Source organism: Prunus persica, chromosome G3, assembly GCF_000346465.2.
Source record: "Prunus persica cultivar Lovell chromosome G3, Prunus_persica_NCBIv2, whole genome shotgun sequence".
Classification (NCBI taxonomy): domain Eukaryota; kingdom Viridiplantae; phylum Streptophyta; class Magnoliopsida; order Rosales; family Rosaceae; genus Prunus; species Prunus persica.
The window spans coordinates 23,358,784-23,377,579 of NC_034011.1; the positions used below are offsets into that span (position 1 = coordinate 23,358,784).

The following is an 18,796-nucleotide window of genomic DNA, read 5'->3' on the forward strand; positions in this document are numbered from 1 at the left end:
ACCAAGCAGGAGGCTTTGATAATAGATGGAAAACCAGGCTGCAACTGCCAAAAGAATCATCTTTATGATTATGATCATCATCCCATTCTTAAACAGAAAATGATCATGACCTCGTTGCTGCTCACGACGATCTTCTGGTTCACTTGCGAGGACACAACGGGGCACCAGGAGCACAAGAACTGTGATGATGATGATGATGATGATCAACCTTGTTGGAAAAACCCAGCTCTTGAAAACCCAGATGCAGTTTTGTAACCATTGCATGCGCATTCGGCCACCACCATTATCATTATGTTCCTTTTCTTGTTCTTGCTCTCTCTCTTCCTCTGGAGCTTCATCAAGCAGTATGCGTTGATAATAGATGGTAAACCAGGCCAGAACTGCCAAAGTAATCATCTTTGTGATGATTCTGATTATCATCCCATTCTTATACAGAATCTGATCATGGCCTCATGGCCTCGTTGCTGCTTTTAACGATGATCTTCTGGTTCACTTGCAACGACGCAACAGAGCATGGCCAGAACAAGAACTGTGATCATGAAGATCAAACTGGTTGAAGAAACCCAGTTCTTGAACATCAAGATACAGTCTTGGAAACATTTGCGCGTTCGGCCACCATTGCGATGATGTTGTTGGTTCATTTCTGTGGAGCAACGTGCATCTTCTTTCTCAAGGATCATCATATAGTTGTTAGGGAGAGAAGGCAATGTTCAGGCGCCAAAGCCACTGTTTCACTTTAGGGGGTCGTTTGGTACACAGGCTTGGCTTGGACTGGCTTGGACTAAATTTAGTACCATGTTTGTTTCATTTAATTCTAGTCTTAGATGGGATTGCTAATATCGGGCCCACCAAAAACACCTCCTTAGGAGGGGACTACTAATCCCATGTAGAAAGGGAGGATTAACTAGTCCTATATTTACCAATGTATGAGATGCATATATTATATTGTAATACTAGTAACATATATTACTATTATTATTATTATTATATACACATATACTATAATGTACATATATACATGTATATACACATATACAAGTATATATATATACACATATATACATATATAATATAGTATAAATACATATAGATATATACACATATATTATTATTATAATATACTCATATACACATACATATTAATATTATAATAATAGCATACATGTATACATGTATATATGTAATATATATTATATTATATATTAATATACATATATACACGTATATACATGTATATATATAAACACATATATACATATATAATATATAAATACATATATATTACGTATATACACGTATATATGTAATATATATTATTATAATACATGTATATAAGTATATATACATATATGTGTATATATTATAGCCATGTATGTATTATAATATACATATACACACGTATATAGACATATACATTATATATTTATACTATATGTATATATATATTATAATATACATATATACACGTATATACATGTATATTATTATTATAACATACCCATATATATTATCTATTATAATATACATATGTATATGTATATGTATTATACCCATGTATATATTATAATATATAGATACACCTATATACACATATATTATATACATGTATATATGTATATATATATGTATATTATAATATATAATATATATACATATATTATACATATATTATATATACATACATATATAATATACATATATACACGTATATATATGTATATTATTATTATTATTATTATTATTATTATTATTATTATAACATACCCATATATATTATATATTATAATATACATACATATATATAAATATATATATAAATATATGTATATATATTATACCCATGTATATTATAATATGCATATATACACCTATATACACTTATATATATGTATGTACGTTTATATTATTTAAAATATATAATATTATTATAATATACTTATATACATGTATATACATATATATTATAAAATACATATATACATATATATAGATATTTTTGAAAAAATAAAAAAATTATAGTCCTAGTCTAAGCATACACCAAACGCAGGATAAGTGTTATCCAACTTAGACCAAGCCAAGCCAAGCCAGTCCCTAAGCATAGTCCATGCCAAGACAGTCCTGTGTACCAAACGAGCCCTTAGTGTATCGGGAGGGGGATAGACTCGAATGGAAGGAAATATGTACACTGTTTCCGCTAACTAGTATAATCCACGTATACTTATCTATTTATTATTTAATACAAAAGTTTTGTCACTGGTTGAACTATACGGCGTCGTTGAAGGACCACTTCCATCACTAAAGGACTTTTGGAACCTAGTTCCCCTGCCCAAATTGCAACAGCGTATAAATGGCATAATATACATATTATATGATATATTGATAAACACAGTCACAGTGCTCCGCTCTCTCTCTCTCTCTCTCTCTGCTAGCTTTATGGTTTCTTTCTAGTTTATAGTTTTATTAGTTTATAAACGTCTCCCTGCTTCAATTCAAGCACTGTTTCAGGTTCAAATGGCATCCGATGCTGCCATTGTTACTTGGTATCTATCTGCTCTCTCTCATATTTTTCACTATGCTATTGTGGTATTGTGCTATTATGGTTGGTTGGTGAAGCACAGAGAGACACACACAGAGAGTAAAACACGTTTCATTGTATTTGTCTTACTACACACAGGGGCTCGGGTGAAGATGGACAATTGGGAATCGGGAACAACGAGGAGATGGAGTGGGTATGTGTTGTCGAAGCCCTCCAGTCACGGACTGTCCGGTCTGTTGTCGCTGGTAGCCGAAACTCTCTTGCCATTTGCGATGATGGCAAGGTGGGCCCCTTCCCCCTTTATCTTCTTCTTCTTCTTCTTTACTTTGTCTTTATCACTCTTTTGCTTCTTACCCTTTTCTTGTATTTGTGTGTATTTTGCACTTTTTACAGTATTGGGTCTTCCTTTACTGAAATTTGGATACTTTATTTTGTTGTTGTAATTTTGTATGTTGTGAATTGAACTGGGTACCAGTTGTTTACATGGGGTTGGAACCAAAGAGGAACCTTGGGGCACCCTCCAGAGACCAAAACTGAGAACATTCCTAGCCAAGTTAAAGCTCTTGCCAATGCTAAAATTGTTCAGGTAATTCACATATCATCGTAACCATGCTTGGCTTTGGAAATAGCTAATTGTTTGCATAAGTTTTCATCGAATTTAACTAGTGGGTGTTTTGACATATAGGCTGCTATTGGTGGATGGCATTGTTTGGCTGTTGATGATCAAGGCCGTGCTTACGCCTGGGGTATTTAATCGAGCTCTCTTTACTCTCTTTTTGTTTACCGTGAATATTTTGGATAAGCTATTGCATAATATTGGGTTATCTTGTTTTGATTATTCAGAATCCAATAGAAGAACAAAATGTAACACTTTTAAGCCGGATACCAAAAGATGGTTGCTTTTTAATTCATGTATATAACAACATCTGGGATATTTTATTTCTTCTGCTTCCATGTAGGGCTTTTAATTGGTTTTCTTGAGAGTGTTGAACTAGACCCCAGAGGTTACCTTTTTTATCATTCTAAGCGTACCAAAGTTGTTTGGTGCAGGTGGAAATGAGTATGGACAGTGTAGTGAAGAACCTGAGCGGAAAGATGATACTGGTAGACCTTTGAGAAGGGATATAGTGATCCCTCAGCGCTGTGCACCGAAGCTTGTAGTCCGCCAGGTGAGTTACAAATGCCAAAGAGTAGAACATTGACCTGCATGATACAAATTTTTGGATGTGGGATGCCTCTGTTTCTCGAGTGACATCTTTTTCCATAAAGTTTTTACATTTTCTGATTTTTACATCACAGGTAGCTGCTGGGGGTACTCACTCTGTGGTACTTACACGTGATGGGCAAGTATGGACTTGGGGTCAGCCGTGGCCTCCGGGAGACATGTATGTTTCCCTTAGACTTGACTCTATCAATTTCTTTTCAAGCACTCCTTAGATGGCAGCCTACTTTTCTGGGTTGTACTATATCAAACATGTTTCATACATTAATAGTTACCTGCATAGTTGTAATTGAGAACTCATGGGACTGTTATTTATCCTAGAATGCTCTGTGAACTTTTCTTCTTATTTTCAGAAAACAAATTTCAACACCTGTGCGAGTACAAGGTCTTGATGCAGTGAAGCTCATTGCAGTTGGGGCATTTCATAATTTGGCTCTTCAAGAGGATGGTACTTTATGGGCATGGGGTAACAATGAATATGGACAGCTTGGAACTGGAGATACCCAGCCTAGATCACAACCTATTCCTGTCCAGGGTCTTTCTGGTCTTACTTTGGTTTGTAATACATTGCCTTTTATCTGTCTGTTTCATTTCTGGTAGTCATTTATGCCTAGCACCACGTGTGCTTATCTCAATTTCATCTGAATGTGTGCCTTCTTCATATTATCATCCATTGAAGTGTATTGTTCCAGACCTAGTTTTATTTCTTCATGATTGAGTTATCTTGTGAAGAAGTTTTGAAATCTTTTCAGACCATATTGTCCCTATATACAGATTTTGGTTCAGCAGATTTGGGAGCATGTAATGTATTGGTGTGAAAAATGTGCTTAGGCTTAAGGCAGAAGTGGGGCATCTATAGAGGTGAACTTATGTGGCTGTCAGTTGCTAATGTTTAGGCTTGCTGATACAGACCTGGGTTTCCTTTGGCACATACCTTTAGCGATAGAAACATTTAAAACTGCATGTATGATATCTTGCAAAAACAGTTCTGAAGACATGGGTATGTTTCTTTGTGAAGCCCTGATAAAATCCCTTTATATCATTTAAAAGAACTGAAGATGCAAGTGTGTTAGTCACAAAATATTTTATCAGCCCCTTCAAATTAGGCAGAGATGGGGGCCTTGGTCCCTTACACCTATTCTTGTCCATCTAATTCTGACTTGCTTGTCCCTGATTATTTTATTGTTGTGTAGCCATGAAGATTATGATATGATGGGTCGTAGGTTTCATGTGCTTGTAGTTGAATGTTTGTAATTTATAATGTATTAATATGTTTTTTAACCTACCTGCACCTATAGGTGGATATTGCTGCTGGAGGATGGCATTCTACTTCACTCACAGATGATGGAGAGGTGATTACTCGCTCCCTCGCTTGTTACTCCAAGGGATACCACCCAAGTGGCGTTTCCAATTAAGCACCATGAAAATAAATAAATAAATAAAAAGTGCTTTTAGCTGTATTAGATAGTCTTGCTTTTTAAATAATCAGGCATCAGTGACCATCTGAGATCAATGTGCCATAGTTCAACCATTCCTGAGTTGTTAACCCTGAGCCAACAGACAACCTTATTCTGTGCGTATATTATTTTATTGCAGGTGTATGGTTGGGGACGAGGGGAACACGGAAGGCTTGGATTTGGCGATAATGATAAAAGCAGTAAAATGGTGCCCCAAAGGGTTCATCTTTTAGCTGGGGAGGATATTGTTCAGGTATGATTACAGTATTCCTCGTCACTTCTCTAAATAGCTTAGATGGATTATATGTGTTTAGGTAACCTTTTGAGTATATAAAGTAACATTGTGCATTAAATTGGGGGTCCTGGAATTATTTCAACATTGCTTATGCAGGTCATGTTAATGTATAGAAAATTGATGTCTTCTGGATTTGAAAAATGTCTTGTAATAGAGATCTCATGCACTTGGGTTCAAAATCATAATTTAAGGAATGACCTACCGATTATATTAACTTTTCTTGTTATTTTGGCATTGTTCTGATTTCTAGCTTTCAAAATCCTGCATACTTGTGATAAATCTCATTTCCTTCCAACAGTTTGAGATGGATTGTGTTTACTTGTGATGTAGGTGTCTTGTGGAGGCACTCACTCGGTTGCATTAACACGTGATGGGCGCATGTTTTCGGTAAGAAAATCTGAAATGCTCTGAGCTCATAAACTTAGTAAACTATTGAACAATCTTTATTCATCTGGTTGCTCTTCGTGAACTTCTCATTATCTTGATTTTGCTGTTCCTCTCTCTTGATTTCTCTTTTACATCATATCTGGTTCCACCAGTTTGATTATTTGGATTGCATGCGTTAAAACAGTTGAAGTTCCAATTATAGTGGCTTGTCTTTGTATTGGCAGTTTGGTCGAGGTGACCATGGACGTCTTGGATATGGAAGGAAGGTGACAACCGGTCAACCAATGGAAGTGCCCATCAACATCCCTCCCAGAAATGGCACTGAAGACAATGGACACTGGATTGCCAAACTTGTTGCTTGTGGGGGACGCCATACTCTGGCGATAGTAGATTGGAAAGCCGATGAAGCAGAAGAATCGTAAAACTGATGAACTTGTTTCAGAAAATTTTCCGGTAGCTCGAATAACCACTACCGTTGTTGGTTCTGTCTAACAGTATTATTTAAGATCAACCAGTAACATATCTATATAGGAGGAAGAACTAGTTTCCTTATGGAGTTCATTTCATAAAAAGTGGGTTCTGCATGCCTTTTTCTTTGGTTTTTTGAGTTGGGTGGATTGACTGGCAAAATTCACAATGAACACTCATGCAAGTTCCATGCGTACAAAAACTGATACAAACACAGTGTCATTTAATCTACACCTTCTGATATGAACAGAAGTCTCAGATAACAGTTGTCGTGCCGGTGGTTCGGGGGTGATGACCCATGGCTATTCCACCTGATCTATATCTGCTCTTAAACATCCCAGCATGCAGAAGCACCAGGTACATCAATTGACTTAGTAGTGATATTGCAATCATGGCTTCCAATGTTTGCTGAAAAACCAGTCAACAATTAGTTTAATGAATTTAATTTTGCTTCAAATTGTCAATATTTGCATTTTATTAATTCTCTTACCAAGCGTTTTCCTCTGTGTCCACCTAAGATGATCTCCTTACATACGAAACTGCATAAAAAAAATCCAACCAAACTGATTAATTTCTTAATTTTTCTTATGAAATGTAAATATTTTTTGTTGATTTTGGTGTGGAGAGGTGAGATTTAAGTAAACTACCCGAAAGCGAGGGCAACAATAGCCTGGGCTATGATAGCTGAAGAAGAAGCAGCAGCTAGACTATCAGTTCGCCATATCCGAAGATGCATCCACCCATAGAGCATGGAACAAGCACCAACAACCCCAGCTATCAATGCAAAGATCAACATAAAGCTTGTTGATGCGTTTCCTCCCAAATCTGTACACAAAATCTCAGAGCTCAAAACCCATTTTATTTATCTAGAATGAGCATAAATTAACGGATTACAACGAGAGAGAGAGAGAGAGAGAGAGAGAGAGAGAGAGAGAGAGAGAGAGCGCATACGAGGGTGATTTTGCTCTCCATTGATGTACTTATCAAGAGACCATCCAGCAAGTCCAAGCATGATCAGATGGACCACCAAGTTCACTGCTATAAGAGGAGCCATTAAGCCTCTACCAATCCTTCCAACCGCCATTATCAAAGCTCAAGCTCAAGCAGGCAACCAAGTTACACTTTAACGTTCACATGGAATCTCACTCTTCAACGCATAGCCTGAGTGACTCATAGAGGTTCATGGTTGGTCATCCAAGTTGATGGAACAGAAGGACACAGCTTTGCTTACGTGGTTTATTTTTAGGAACCCAATTACAAACGTGTCACTACCAAAGGCATGGTGCCTTTAACGCGGAGATAAACCATGAAGATTTTGGTTCGGAAAAAGAAAAGAAAAGCAGAAAACAGAATGAAATTAGTTTGGACTTGTGAGACATGTAGAACAAAAAATCACTTGGATCACATGTAGGCTGACGAGGGTTTATTTAAGTTTTTTTAGTATGAAAACCGAAATGTAGTGTTACTTATTTACGTATTATAATATATGTGAGTGACGGATAGTATTAATTAATGTGTCAATTAGTAAAATTATGTGTTGATGTTATCATTTTTACGATAACATTAAAATGGTGCAAAATTGTATAATAAGCGCTGTCAAATTTAAACAACTTACAAATGCCATCTTGTGCCTTAATCAATATGTGTCAATTAGTAAAATCATGTGTTGATGTTACCGTTGTTACGGTAACGTCAAAATGGTGCAAATTGCATAATAAGTGCTGTCAAATTTGAACTTACAAATGCCCTCTTCTCTTGTCTGCTACACAAGGCCAGAAACATATATAAGCTAGTATGTTGTGTAATTGATGATTGTATCCTTCTTCACGTTTACAAAGAAGTGTCTGATGCAATGACATTCAGTGGAGGTTCAACAAAGAAAAGCAAACAAGTTAAAACAAGAGCAAACAAGGTAAAGAAAAACAGTGATTTGCAAGGATCAGCATAACGTCTGACAAGTGTGATGCCTTCCTCTTGGCCACTTGTTGAAGATGATGCATCGTCCAGTTGAAGAGTTGGGCATGTCAAAAACCCATATGCCACGCCTGTAAATGCAGCTCCAAGATGTGTCCTGCAACATTTACCCAATAAAAGGGTGTCAAAAGCAATGTTTAAAGATCCCATGGCATATGGTCAATTTGTGTAACTCATATAATTCACTTGGTTTGAAGCCTTACCAGTCATCAATTGGACCAAAACAGCTCAATGTGAAGCTAAGAAGCGTAGTTATTACTGCTTTTCGGAACATGCCCTCTGAAACTTCCTTTGAAATTATGTCTTTGTTCTGGACCTGATAAGTGAGCCAAGCTCCCATCATGGCAAATATTGGTCCCTGTGATCAATTTATTGGACTTAGATAAAATTTTGAAAAGAAAAAAAAAATTGAAGTGTGGAATCAGTCAGATAAAGAAGTTGAGGAGCAGCTTACTGTTCCACCAACAGTTGGCTCTGGTGTATGAAGAAAGCTAATCAAGTTGCCAGAGATTCCTCCAAGTATGTAAATCAAGAAAAATGTAAATGAACCATAGCCTCTGCACACTTTAGGCCCAAATGTCACAAGCCCCCAACAGCCAACGACTATGTGAAAGAATCCTGAGTGCTGCATATACCAAATGTTTCTAAGAGGAAGTTCTATGAACCAAACCATATAACAGATCAATGCCTAACTTCCTAATGCAAATACCCTATAATTTTTTTATAAATATTTTCACATCCAAATCACTGCCCAACTTCCTAATGCAACAGAGCTAATAATATCAAAATAAATGTTAAATGGAAACAGAACGGAAACACGAACCGAATTGTCAATCTTGTACCAGAAACATGGGTGTCACAAGCCTCCACCATTCTCCAACCAGGATCAAACCATTTATCTTTGCTCCATATAGTAATGGAAGAGAAAAGAGCCCTAAGTCAGAACTCCTAACTGGACTTGCTATCTCAAACAGAAAAACTGCAATATTTATAGAACCCAATATGCTTCTGCATCCAAGATGAAGAACAAAGAATTTTAACATTGACTATGAAATGAAATATTGCAGCTAGGAAAAACTAAGCTGCAGCATATTCAAATATTGATTTAGATGTGGCAGGGTCTTACATTAAGTAGAGATCAGAGATTTCATTATACTGCAGTGAATCTTGAGAGCTCTGAGGACCATGATCATCCCTTGTACTTGCAGGATTTCTGTAGCTCTTCTGTTCTTCCCTCTTATCAGATTTTTCAGAATCTTGATTGATAGATGATAGTTTTTCAGTAGGATTGTCTTCAGTAAGATCAACAGAACTAAATGTATAATTCTCTGAGTCTCCATCTGAAGTAATAAAAATTATAAAATTAATTGCCTTTTGTTAGAAATAATTACTCACCACATATATTAGAAAGAAGCTACTTCTACCTTTATTAAGTTTTCCAAAATAACCATCAAGAGACTCCAACCCCTTCTTTAATCTCAACTGACCATTTCTAGTGAGTGGCTCCCTTGTCCTGTTTGACTTATCTGCAGGCAGATTTGTGCCATTTTGGAGTTTCCCAAGATAGGAATCTAAAGATCTGAGTTGCTTCTCATTTGTACCAGAATCTGATGCATACCAAACCATGCCTATATTCTGCTTTCTTTCATTATTTGCTAAAATGAAACTTGGATGGCTTTCTAGTTCTTTAGATGCACTTGCCTCTCTTGTCTTCTTTTGTGTCAACACATCAGTGCTAAGAAATGAAGAAATATGCCAATTCCTGCACATATTGCTAGACATATCACTCTGTCTCATTGCATAATGATTCAGTTGAGCATTGCCTTTGTATGGGATTTTGTAGCATATTGGAACCACAGCCATGAATTCCTAAGAAAGAAAGAAAGAAAGAACAAAAGGGTATCATAACCTAACTCTAACAGATAATTGTGTCTTTGCGTGTGAAAGTTATGCATATAAATATGGAACAATACTGATAAGTTGGTGCTGAAGAAAACAGTGAAACAGGTGGGTGCATGTGTATTTGGTAGAGTTTTCAACAACAAAATCTTTTCCTGATACACAGTCTGTTTGGTTTATGAATATAAATTTATATGTATAATAAAAGCAACCAAAGTTGTAAACAGTTTGCAAAAGCAGCAGACTTTCTTTCTCTCTGCAGCCAAACTGAGAGAGGCCACTCAAAAATGCCAACTTTACTGAACTTAAAGATTAAAAAAAAAAAGCTTAAGAGGGTTTTCCAAAAGAACAATAAAGATGGAGATGCCAATGAAAAAACAGGCAGTTGCATTGCATACCTCAATTCCCAGATTTTCCAAAATGGATATTAATTTAAATTTGCAGAGCTTTTGAGGGGGACAAGGTCAGAGGTTGTTTGTAATTCTTGGTATACTCCCATTAATAGAAGTCTGTGTGGCCAAAGAACAACAATCCCATGAAAAACCTAGGATTGAAAGAAATAGTGAGGCAGTGACAACGAGTGAAATCCCAAGTGGAACCTCCCTTATCTCTGTTGCTCCACTAGGACTTTGCCACGAGTGGCTCACCGCTGATATGGTTTGCGTGGACAAACTCCATTTGACACCCTTTCTTCATTAGCCATTAAAAAGCTAACGGTCAAACAAAGCCCAACAAAAAATGAATAACGTCTTGTCTGGATTCTGGATTATTGATTTTGTACAAAGATATGTGATATGCAATGTCATATCTGTGACAATAACATACGTGATTTGTGTGTTATGTTTCTATTGTTAGACCGTATATTTCCCTCGATATATGTGCTTCAATATCGCCCAATATAAATTAAATATATATTAAACTTAAGAAAAATTACACGTAAAAAGAGCGTGTTATGAATATATTTAATACTCAAAAAAGGAAGTCTTGCATTGAATGCTTACATTCTAATGCCTATAATTTACACAAATGGTTCATATAGTTTTGATTTTTTTTTTCCTTTCTATTTTTGGCCTGTAATTTGATTCATTTTCATTAAGGTTTTCATAGGTTCAATTATAGTAATCTTACCTTTCTAAGTTTCTAACTTTGCAATTCAAGGACAAATCTTTATTTTCGTCAATTGAGGGAACAACACATGGTTACATGCCGAATGTATAGTGGGAGACATTTTAGACATTTTTTGTCAAGTTATAAACAATAAACCCTGAAACTTGACTCGGTTTCCACTAAGGTCAAGATAATCCATCATATTTGTGCGGCATGTTGTCATATTCTCTACAAAATTCCCAAAAACAAGGATTTGTCATTGGATTGCAAACGTTAGACAACTACGTAAGTAAAATTATAGAAATGAAAACTATATGTGGACTTATTTTGTTTGTAGTTTGACATTGGTAATTCCATAAGGCCTATTTGGTAAGCCAGACTGGACTAGATTGGATTAACCTTTCTACATTACACTAGACTGGTTGGGATATGACTGAATTTTAAGAAGTTGTTTGATGCAATATAACACCAAAGTTGAGATTAGTATGCCATTTTTTTATTTTTTTTATTTTTATATTCTCATTTCTAAATTAATTACAACAAAATCGATTTTCAATCCAACAAAAAAAAACAATACAAATATAAGTTGTCATCTTCAGACTTCTCAGCCACCTCCCTTCATATCTCAAAGAACAAAAAAATTCAAAATTATATATAATATAAAGAGGAAGAAGTTATGAATCTGCCTTTCACCAATTTTTTCTTCCACCATATGCCTTTCATCCAAGATCTAAGGTCTATATATGGCAGTAGAGAAGATTTGGCAGAGGGGAAGAGAGAGAGAGGATCTGAGAGAAGAGAGAAGAGGAGAAGAGAAGAGAAGAGGGGAAGAAAGAGAGAACAGAGAAGAGGGGAAGAGAGAAAGAAGAAGAAGAAAGATGGCTGGAGGCGTGCTCTCTAGCTTCGAAACCCACGTCTGGGGTTGGGTTTCTAAGCCCCAATTATTTGGGACTTGGATCCAAAGTCCATATCCAGTCCTAAACACACTTTAAGCCCACCAAACGGTGACTAAGACTTATGTCCGTTTTAATTGAAAATATCCAATCCAGTCCAACTTACCAAACGGGGTTAATATTGTTGTTTTAGTGAAAAATTATGTTTCATGTCCAAGCTTCAAGGCCTGGGTCAAGCTTAAGATAGAAGGAACATGCCTCCTCATTATACAAATGGGCCGGCCCAACTTCAAAGATAAGAAAATTATCATGTTAGAGTGTGACAATCAACGTTATGACAATGTACTCACCTATAATTGTTGCTACGAAAATCGTGAACGTTATATTGGGAAGCGAAGTAAAACCGGTTTTTTTTCCTTTTTAATATAAACAAAATTACAAAAGTACCCTTCTAACCCTAGACGCCCCTATTTCAGTGTTTTGTGTCTCCGCCTCTCACTCTCATATCAGCAGACATCTCTCATTCGCACCTCTAGATCTATCTCATCTTGCAGCTTTCTCAAAATCTCTCTCCGTCGATAATTCTGCTTTTTTTTTTTTTGCATCTCTCTCACTCTCCCTCAAAGGTGAGAAACTCCAATATTCATCATTTTTCTTTTCCAATTACATTTTTTAAGTTATAATCCAAATTAGGGTGTGTTTCCAATGTTTATACTGATCTTGTGAATGAAAATTGTCACTTTGAAATGCATTGATAAATGCATGTTTGATTTCACTAGATTATATCTTCTTGGTGATTACTAATCAATTGAATAAATTTTGTAAGTGTGTAATTGATAGATTTTTTTTTCCCTAAATTTTGTAAGTGCATATATTTCGTTAGTTAGATCTATTATTAGATTTTATTATTATTATTTTTAATACAAGAAGTACAGAGAGATGATAATTGATTATAAGAGTGCATAAATAAATGATCTTATCCGCTTAAGCTAAAAGTCCTTTGCATTATTAGGTTATTAATGCATATCTTATGGAGTTTTGTTTTTTGCTTATCATGTATATTTACATTTTTTAGGGGTTCTAGATTTTGTTTGGTTGATGGTTTGAGATTGATGGACTTTATGTTAAGAGTAAGATAGCTTTGTTTTGTTTTGTCCATGATGTGAATTGATGAAATGGTGGATTTTTTTTCTTTAATGAACAAATTTTCAATTAATAAGAAGAAAATTATATAATAAACTACTTTATTTTAAGATTCCACAACCTTAAAAATCAATTTTTTGAAATAAATAAAATTCAAAAAAATGTTGAGGAAAAAAAAAAAAACTTTTATGTGCTCCACTCAATGACGAAAGTGAACTCATTTTTCATTTATCTTCTCAATAGTTGTGGTTGACATTGTCTGTTTGGTGTATGAGACTCGACATTATTGGGATTGAGGTCCAATCTAGTCTTGGCCCCGTCTTGCCTTTTAGAGGAAATTTGTAAGCCACAATATATTGGATTGTTGTTCAATTCTTATATTTATAGGTTTATCTTACATTTACTAGAATAGTAATCCATCCCAAACCAAGTGACCAAATAGTCGAGTTCAATTTAATAAGTTGTTATTCTCTTTATCAAAGTATACATAATATGTTGAGAGATTAGTTTATATTAAATATAAAAGAGGTATTTACGAGATATAAAATATCTAGAGTGAGGAAATCTAAAAGTATTAACAAAATACAGGCATTAAAAAAAAATTGGAAATGTGAAATGTATATAGATAATATGGTATCTAATCTATTGGCAGTCAGAAATGGAAACACGTTTTTCTTCTATGGAAAGATATATGAAAGCATACAACTTAAAATGGTAAGCAGGGTAAAGTTGGTAAAATATTACCACCATACAAGGAAATATATCTTAAAAACCACACCCGCGCCTTTCCATTTTCACGGCCATCCAAAAAAGAATTACAAATCCAAAAAAGAAAAAAAAGACCAGAAAATTAGAAAATGGGTTGTCTGTCTGTCTGTCTGTTCGTAACTCCTAAATTTCGAGTTCTGCCCAAAACTCTCCCGCCAAGTGGCCAAAATTTGAAAGACGAAGACAGAGCGGCTCGGCATGCTCTTCAAGTGTCGAGCCACAGGCTGTCTGAAACTGAAATCTGAGGCTTTAAAGTCCGAGTGAGCGTCAGAGTTGAGATCCAGAGGAAGAGAGAGGTAGAGAGGGAGAGAGAGATGGCGAGTTCTTCGAGCTCTGGTTTGGAAAACAACGCCTTGGCTCAGAAGAATGAGAGCGAAAGAGTCAGGGATGATATGGTGGCCCAAGTCAAAAACCGTGTGCACGGAGGCCGAGCTAAGGGAAAAACCTGTCATCAGGTGATTTGTTGTTTTTTTGATTTTTAGTGGGATTTGCGTACCCAATTTGTGGTGTGTTTGGTTGGTGAGAAAATTTCTGAAAGAAACGGAGAGTAGACTTTCTTAGACTTTTGTTGTTGTTGTTGTTTTTCTTGTTCGGATGATAGAAAATGTAGGAAATTATGGAAGGTGGGATTTTTTGTTTTGGTCAATTTATTTAATGGTTTGTTGGTTACATTCCGCAGTGCCGGCAGAAGACACTGAATTTTGCGGCCTCATGCACCAATATCAAGACGAAGGGTCGTCGTTGTCAAATTAATGTATGTTGCAGATGTCTCCTGAACAGGTTAGATTAAAACAATTCTCTCTCTTTGGTTTTTCGAATAAAGTTTGTGGAATAAATTGGTATGGGATATCAAATTGAAAATAGATATGGAGAAATAGCTGAGGAGGTGGATCGTGAGGGTAACTGGAGTTGTCCCAAATGCAGAGGCATCTGTAATTGTAGTACTTGCATGTAAGTGTTTGAAATTTGTAGCCTAGCAATCATTATTATTAAATTGTATTGCTGTTTTTTTGGTGTTTTGTTATTCTGATTAGACATACCTGTTTTCCCAGGAACAAAAAAGGTCTCCAACCCACTGGTCTTCTTGCACCAACAGCCAAGGCAGAAGGGTTCAAATCTGTTTTTGAAATGTTGAGTGTGAAAGGGCTAGAGAACTTAGGTCGTGACAAGAATGCTGGACGCAAGGGTGCTTCGCGAAAAAAGGCTGTTGCTTTAGACGAGGTTTGGTGGTTTTGATTTAATAGTATTTTGCTGCTGCAAGTTGATATTTTTTGATGTTATCTTGCTTGGATGAGTGATGTTTAAAGTGGGTTTATGCTTTTGTGTTTTAATAGGATCCTGTTGTTGATTCTCCGAGAAAACGAGGGAAGGAGAATTCTGTTGAAGGAAGTGATGATGTGAATTTGAATGAAACACTGGACTCTGATGAGCTGAAAAGTAAGAAAGCAAAGCGGGGAAGGTTGATGGAAATTGGTAATGAGGGCAGAGATGATGCCAAGGCCAAGACTGGCAGAGGGCGCCGCAGAGGCAAGGAATGCAGCATGAAAAAGAACAAAGCAGAAGAGGATGAGGATGATGCCGTCCTGCCTCAGGGCAAACCTGTAACAGATGCAGCGCAGATAGAGATACCTCCTGAGGATGCTGGAAATGCTCTGCAATTTTTGGAATTTTTCTCAGCTTTTGGAGAGGTAATTCTCACTTTGGTCTATCAAATATCGAACTAAAAGTCTAAATGGTGCTCTGATCTTGTTTTAATTGTTTTTGCTATATCATTTTGTCCCATGGCTTTGTGCCTGGCCATTGAACACTTCATTATGCACTATACTCGATACTGGGCTCTACATGATTCTTATATTTTTTACAACATGAAATGGTTCTTATCTGGTGCATATTAATGATGGAAACTGTTATTAGCACTCCAAAAGACTTATCATACACCCCTGCCTTACAAAAATAAAAAAGAGAGAAAATGTACTTCAAGGAATGCATGATGATTTTTTTTTTAGTGCGAGTAACAGCCCCTTTAATTTTTTGTGCTAAAACATTTAAACATTCATAAATGTCCACTGCATTTGATATGAAATCTCTCTTCTTCTTTTTTCTTTATTAATTTTTTTTTTTTAAAATTCTAGGTGCTAGACTTTGAAAGAGACCAAGCTGAACATCTACTTAAAGAATTATTGCATCGAGGAAGGGGGCGAAGTGGACGCCCAGAACAGTACTCCTCAATAATTCGATTTCATATCATGATGCTCTCCTTCATACAGGAGGATACAGGAAAGGAGTAAGAACCCTACCTAGTATATATGATATTTATGCATATAGTACTTTAGTAAGCTTTAATGGTGGAAAGAATTCATGTAGTTTCTGCTAACATTGTTTCCTGTTAGGTCTCACTGTTTAGGTGAAACAAGCAATAAGAATACATGGTTCCAAGATTTGGGGAAACGCATTTCTAAATCCGGCATCTCGGGCGATGTAATGGATGGACTTCCCCCTGAGTGTTTTAGCAAAGGCAGTGCTGGATATGAGATGTTAAACTTCTCACAGAGACTTAGGCTTTTAACTTTCCTCTGTGACGAGGCTCTTGGTACTAAGTAAGTAGAAGATACGTAATATGTAAATTATAATTTTGTAATGTCCTGTTTTCTGGGTTAAGACTGACGAGAACTTTTCAATCTTTTTTCCAGTACACTGAGGGACTGGATAGATATGCAAAGTGAAGAATCTGTTGAAACAAAGAATGCAAAAGGAAAAGTTGCTGCAGCAAAGGATAAGGTAATATTAAAAATAAGGCAAGCATCTGTTGGAGCCTCAGCCTACATGTAGTCCCATTTTTAACTAAATCGTATGTACAGGAGAAAGAAATCCAAAAGAGGTTGGAGGTTGAGAAGGCGAAGAGGGTAAATGCAGAAAAGGATGGTCCTGTCTCAATTGAAAAACATGATACTAATACTATGGTTTCACGACTAGAAAGTGAGGTAGCTCAAGCTCAGGCGGAGGTCGCTGAAGCAGCAGCCATGGTACCTAAAAGTAAGTTCCCATTTCTAATATCTTCAGTGCCTTTCAATTATTATTTTTTCCAGAATTGTTGTTAAAACTATCTTTAGGAATACTTGAGATGTTTTTTTTTATTTTGGTTGAAGTGCTTTTTATGTTTTGGTTCTTCATCTGGTTACCATTTTGCTAATTATTAAGCTTCCGTATCTTCCATGTGTCCTTGTTATACATGCACTTGTTAAAATTGTTTTAACTTATTTTACAGAGAAGCCATTTTCTGATGCTATGAGAACACAGCCTCATCTTGTGGATGCTGATGGTCGTGTATTTTGGAAATTAAACAGCCATACTGGTGGTGAAGGTGGTGTTTTGCTTCAAGGTTAGTTCGAACTGCGCCAAACAAAGTGCATAGAGTTCCACTTTTCAGTTATTTGGACGCTAAAATTCTTCTTTTCGAGTATTGTACAGATATGGGAAAATGGGATGCATCTCCGTCTCACGAAAAATGGTTTGTTTATGGTGCTGAAGCCAAAGAGGGGGTCGAAAAATACCTCGCTCATCTAACTCTAAAGTATGCGCATATAATTGTTTTGCATTGTTAGTTAGGTTGAATTGTTCTGATGTCGTACAGTTTTCTCATTTCCAATGAACTGGTTGTTGATGCATAAGCTGTTTGCTTGGCCTGCAGGCAACAAAAGGAAAAGAGGGCTATGAGGAAAAAGCGTTCCAAAACTTCTTGTGAAAGTAATGAAGAAAACATGGAGCTCATTCCTGAAAGCAATGAAGAAAACATTGAGCTGAGTCCTGAAAGTAATGAAGAAAACAAGGAGCTCAGCCCTGAAAGTACTGAAGTAAACAAGGAGCTCAGTCCCGAAAGCAATGAACTAAACATGAAGCTCAGTCCCGAAAGCAATGAAGACAACATGAAGCTCAGTCCTGAAAGCAATGAAGACAACATGGAGCTCAGTCCTTCGGAAAGCAATGGAGAAAACATGGAGCTCAGTACTTCGGAAAGCAATGAAGAAAACATGGAGCTCAGTTCTTCTGAAAGTAATGAAGGAAACATGGAGCTCATTCTTGTGGCTAATTAGAGTTTTTAGCCATCAGAAGACAGTTGTTTCAAGTCCATTTTAGTTTTAGTTTTTTTAAATGCAGAACCGTCTAAATATGTAATAAGGATGATAACATCCAAGTAGTTGGCTGCCCCAGTTTCTGCATAAAGCTGTTTCCTACTTTGGCTTTTGCTCTCTATGGCATTGCTGATTTGAAGAGAAGCGACTTTCAGAAACAGGCCAGCTGCCTCAGCACAGAAGTGTGGTTCTTAACCTTTCAATGGTTGGATCATACTCTGTATTTATTCTGGGGATAAACCTTTTTTCAGTATTTTCTGAATGCATTTTGGAAACTTTTATTAATTTCATGTTTCCAGATCCATCTCTGATATTTGTTCCTGGTTTAAGATCATTTAAGTTCATGCAATATTTTCTCTAGGTTGTATTAATGGATTGGCCAGACTTGAAGTCTTGGGTCCAGCCCCAGGCTCAGAGAGACTGTCTGAGGGGTTACAATTATGGGTCCTCAACAGTCATCTGATCAGTTGTAGAGTTTTTACAGTGCAGCTAGATTGAACACCTCAACATTGCCCCT

At 36.3% G+C, this 18,796-nt stretch overlaps 4 protein-coding genes across 4 annotated transcripts; 2 read left to right on the forward strand and 2 right to left on the reverse strand.

Moving 5' to 3' along the window:
- LOC18782010 (ultraviolet-B receptor UVR8) lies at positions 2,372-6,469 on the forward strand. Its single transcript, XM_007215437.2, has 11 exons — positions 2,372-2,540; positions 2,675-2,819; positions 3,012-3,122; positions 3,222-3,282; positions 3,587-3,705; positions 3,836-3,921; positions 4,112-4,313; positions 5,057-5,110; positions 5,355-5,468; positions 5,841-5,897; positions 6,122-6,469. The coding sequence occupies exons 1-11, from the start codon at positions 2,512-2,514 to the stop codon at positions 6,317-6,319; spliced, it is 1,176 nt and encodes a 391-aa protein (XP_007215499.1). The 5' UTR covers positions 2,372-2,511; the 3' UTR covers positions 6,320-6,469.
- On the reverse strand, positions 6,520-7,942 carry LOC109947942. The gene is made up of 4 exons (XM_020559750.1): positions 7,317-7,942; positions 7,013-7,190; positions 6,856-6,904; positions 6,520-6,773 (listed from the first exon to the last, which is right to left on the reverse strand). Exons 1-4 carry the CDS (start codon positions 7,447-7,449, stop codon positions 6,621-6,623), a joined length of 513 nt encoding a protein of 170 aa, XP_020415339.1. The 5' UTR covers positions 7,450-7,942; the 3' UTR covers positions 6,520-6,620.
- On the reverse strand, positions 8,146-10,831 carry LOC18782189 (RHOMBOID-like protein 9, chloroplastic). Its single transcript, XM_020559749.1, has 7 exons — positions 10,637-10,831; positions 9,764-10,208; positions 9,466-9,679; positions 9,182-9,347; positions 8,794-8,964; positions 8,543-8,697; positions 8,146-8,436 (listed from the first exon to the last, which is right to left on the reverse strand). The coding sequence occupies exons 2-7, from the start codon at positions 10,200-10,202 to the stop codon at positions 8,196-8,198; spliced, it is 1,386 nt and encodes a 461-aa protein (XP_020415338.1). The 5' UTR covers positions 10,203-10,208; positions 10,637-10,831; the 3' UTR covers positions 8,146-8,195.
- On the forward strand, positions 13,938-18,564 carry LOC18782257. Its single transcript, XM_007214932.2, has 12 exons — positions 13,938-14,604; positions 14,829-14,929; positions 15,014-15,100; positions 15,202-15,370; positions 15,484-15,837; positions 16,282-16,433; positions 16,540-16,746; positions 16,840-16,927; positions 17,008-17,182; positions 17,415-17,528; positions 17,618-17,720; positions 17,838-18,564. Exons 1-12 carry the CDS (start codon positions 14,464-14,466, stop codon positions 18,238-18,240), a joined length of 2,094 nt encoding a protein of 697 aa, XP_007214994.1. The 5' UTR covers positions 13,938-14,463; the 3' UTR covers positions 18,241-18,564.

Excerpts from the sequence above, each read along its gene's own strand:
- LOC18782010 (XM_007215437.2), top strand. The coding sequence starts at position 2,512 with ATGGCATCCGATGCTGCCATTGTTACTTG. Across the intron at positions 3,706-3,835 it reads CGAAGCTTGTAGTCCGCCAG|GTAGCTGCTGGGGGTACTCA; the intron begins GTGAGTTACAAA and ends TTTACATCACAG. Across the intron at positions 5,898-6,121 it reads GTGATGGGCGCATGTTTTCG|TTTGGTCGAGGTGACCATGG; the intron begins GTAAGAAAATCT and ends TTGTATTGGCAG.
- LOC109947942 (XM_020559750.1), bottom strand. The coding sequence starts at position 7,449 with ATGGCGGTTGGAAGGATTGGTAGAGGCTTAATGGCTCCTCTTATAGCA. Across the intron at positions 7,191-7,316 it reads TGGAGAGCAAAATCACCCTC|ATTTGGGAGGAAACGCATCA; the intron begins GTATGCGCTCTC and ends TTTTGTGTACAG. Across the intron at positions 6,905-7,012 it reads ATTGTTGCCCTCGCTTTCGG|TTTCGTATGTAAGGAGATCA; the intron begins GTAGTTTACTTA and ends TTTTTTATGCAG.
- LOC18782189 (XM_020559749.1), bottom strand. The coding sequence starts at position 10,202 with ATGGCTGTGGTTCCAATATGCTACAAAATCCCATACAAAGGCAATGCT. Across the intron at positions 8,698-8,793 it reads AGCCAACTGTTGGTGGAACA|GGACCAATATTTGCCATGAT; the intron begins GTAAGCTGCTCC and ends AATTGATCACAG. Across the intron at positions 8,437-8,542 it reads TTTGGTCCAATTGATGACTG|GACACATCTTGGAGCTGCAT; the intron begins GTAAGGCTTCAA and ends TAAATGTTGCAG.
- LOC18782257 (XM_007214932.2), top strand. The coding sequence starts at position 14,464 with ATGGCGAGTTCTTCGAGCTCTGGTTTGGAAAACAACGCCTTGGCTCAG. Across the intron at positions 17,183-17,414 it reads AGCAGCCATGGTACCTAAAA|AGAAGCCATTTTCTGATGCT; the intron begins GTAAGTTCCCAT and ends CTTATTTTACAG. Across the intron at positions 17,529-17,617 it reads AGGTGGTGTTTTGCTTCAAG|ATATGGGAAAATGGGATGCA; the intron begins GTTAGTTCGAAC and ends AGTATTGTACAG.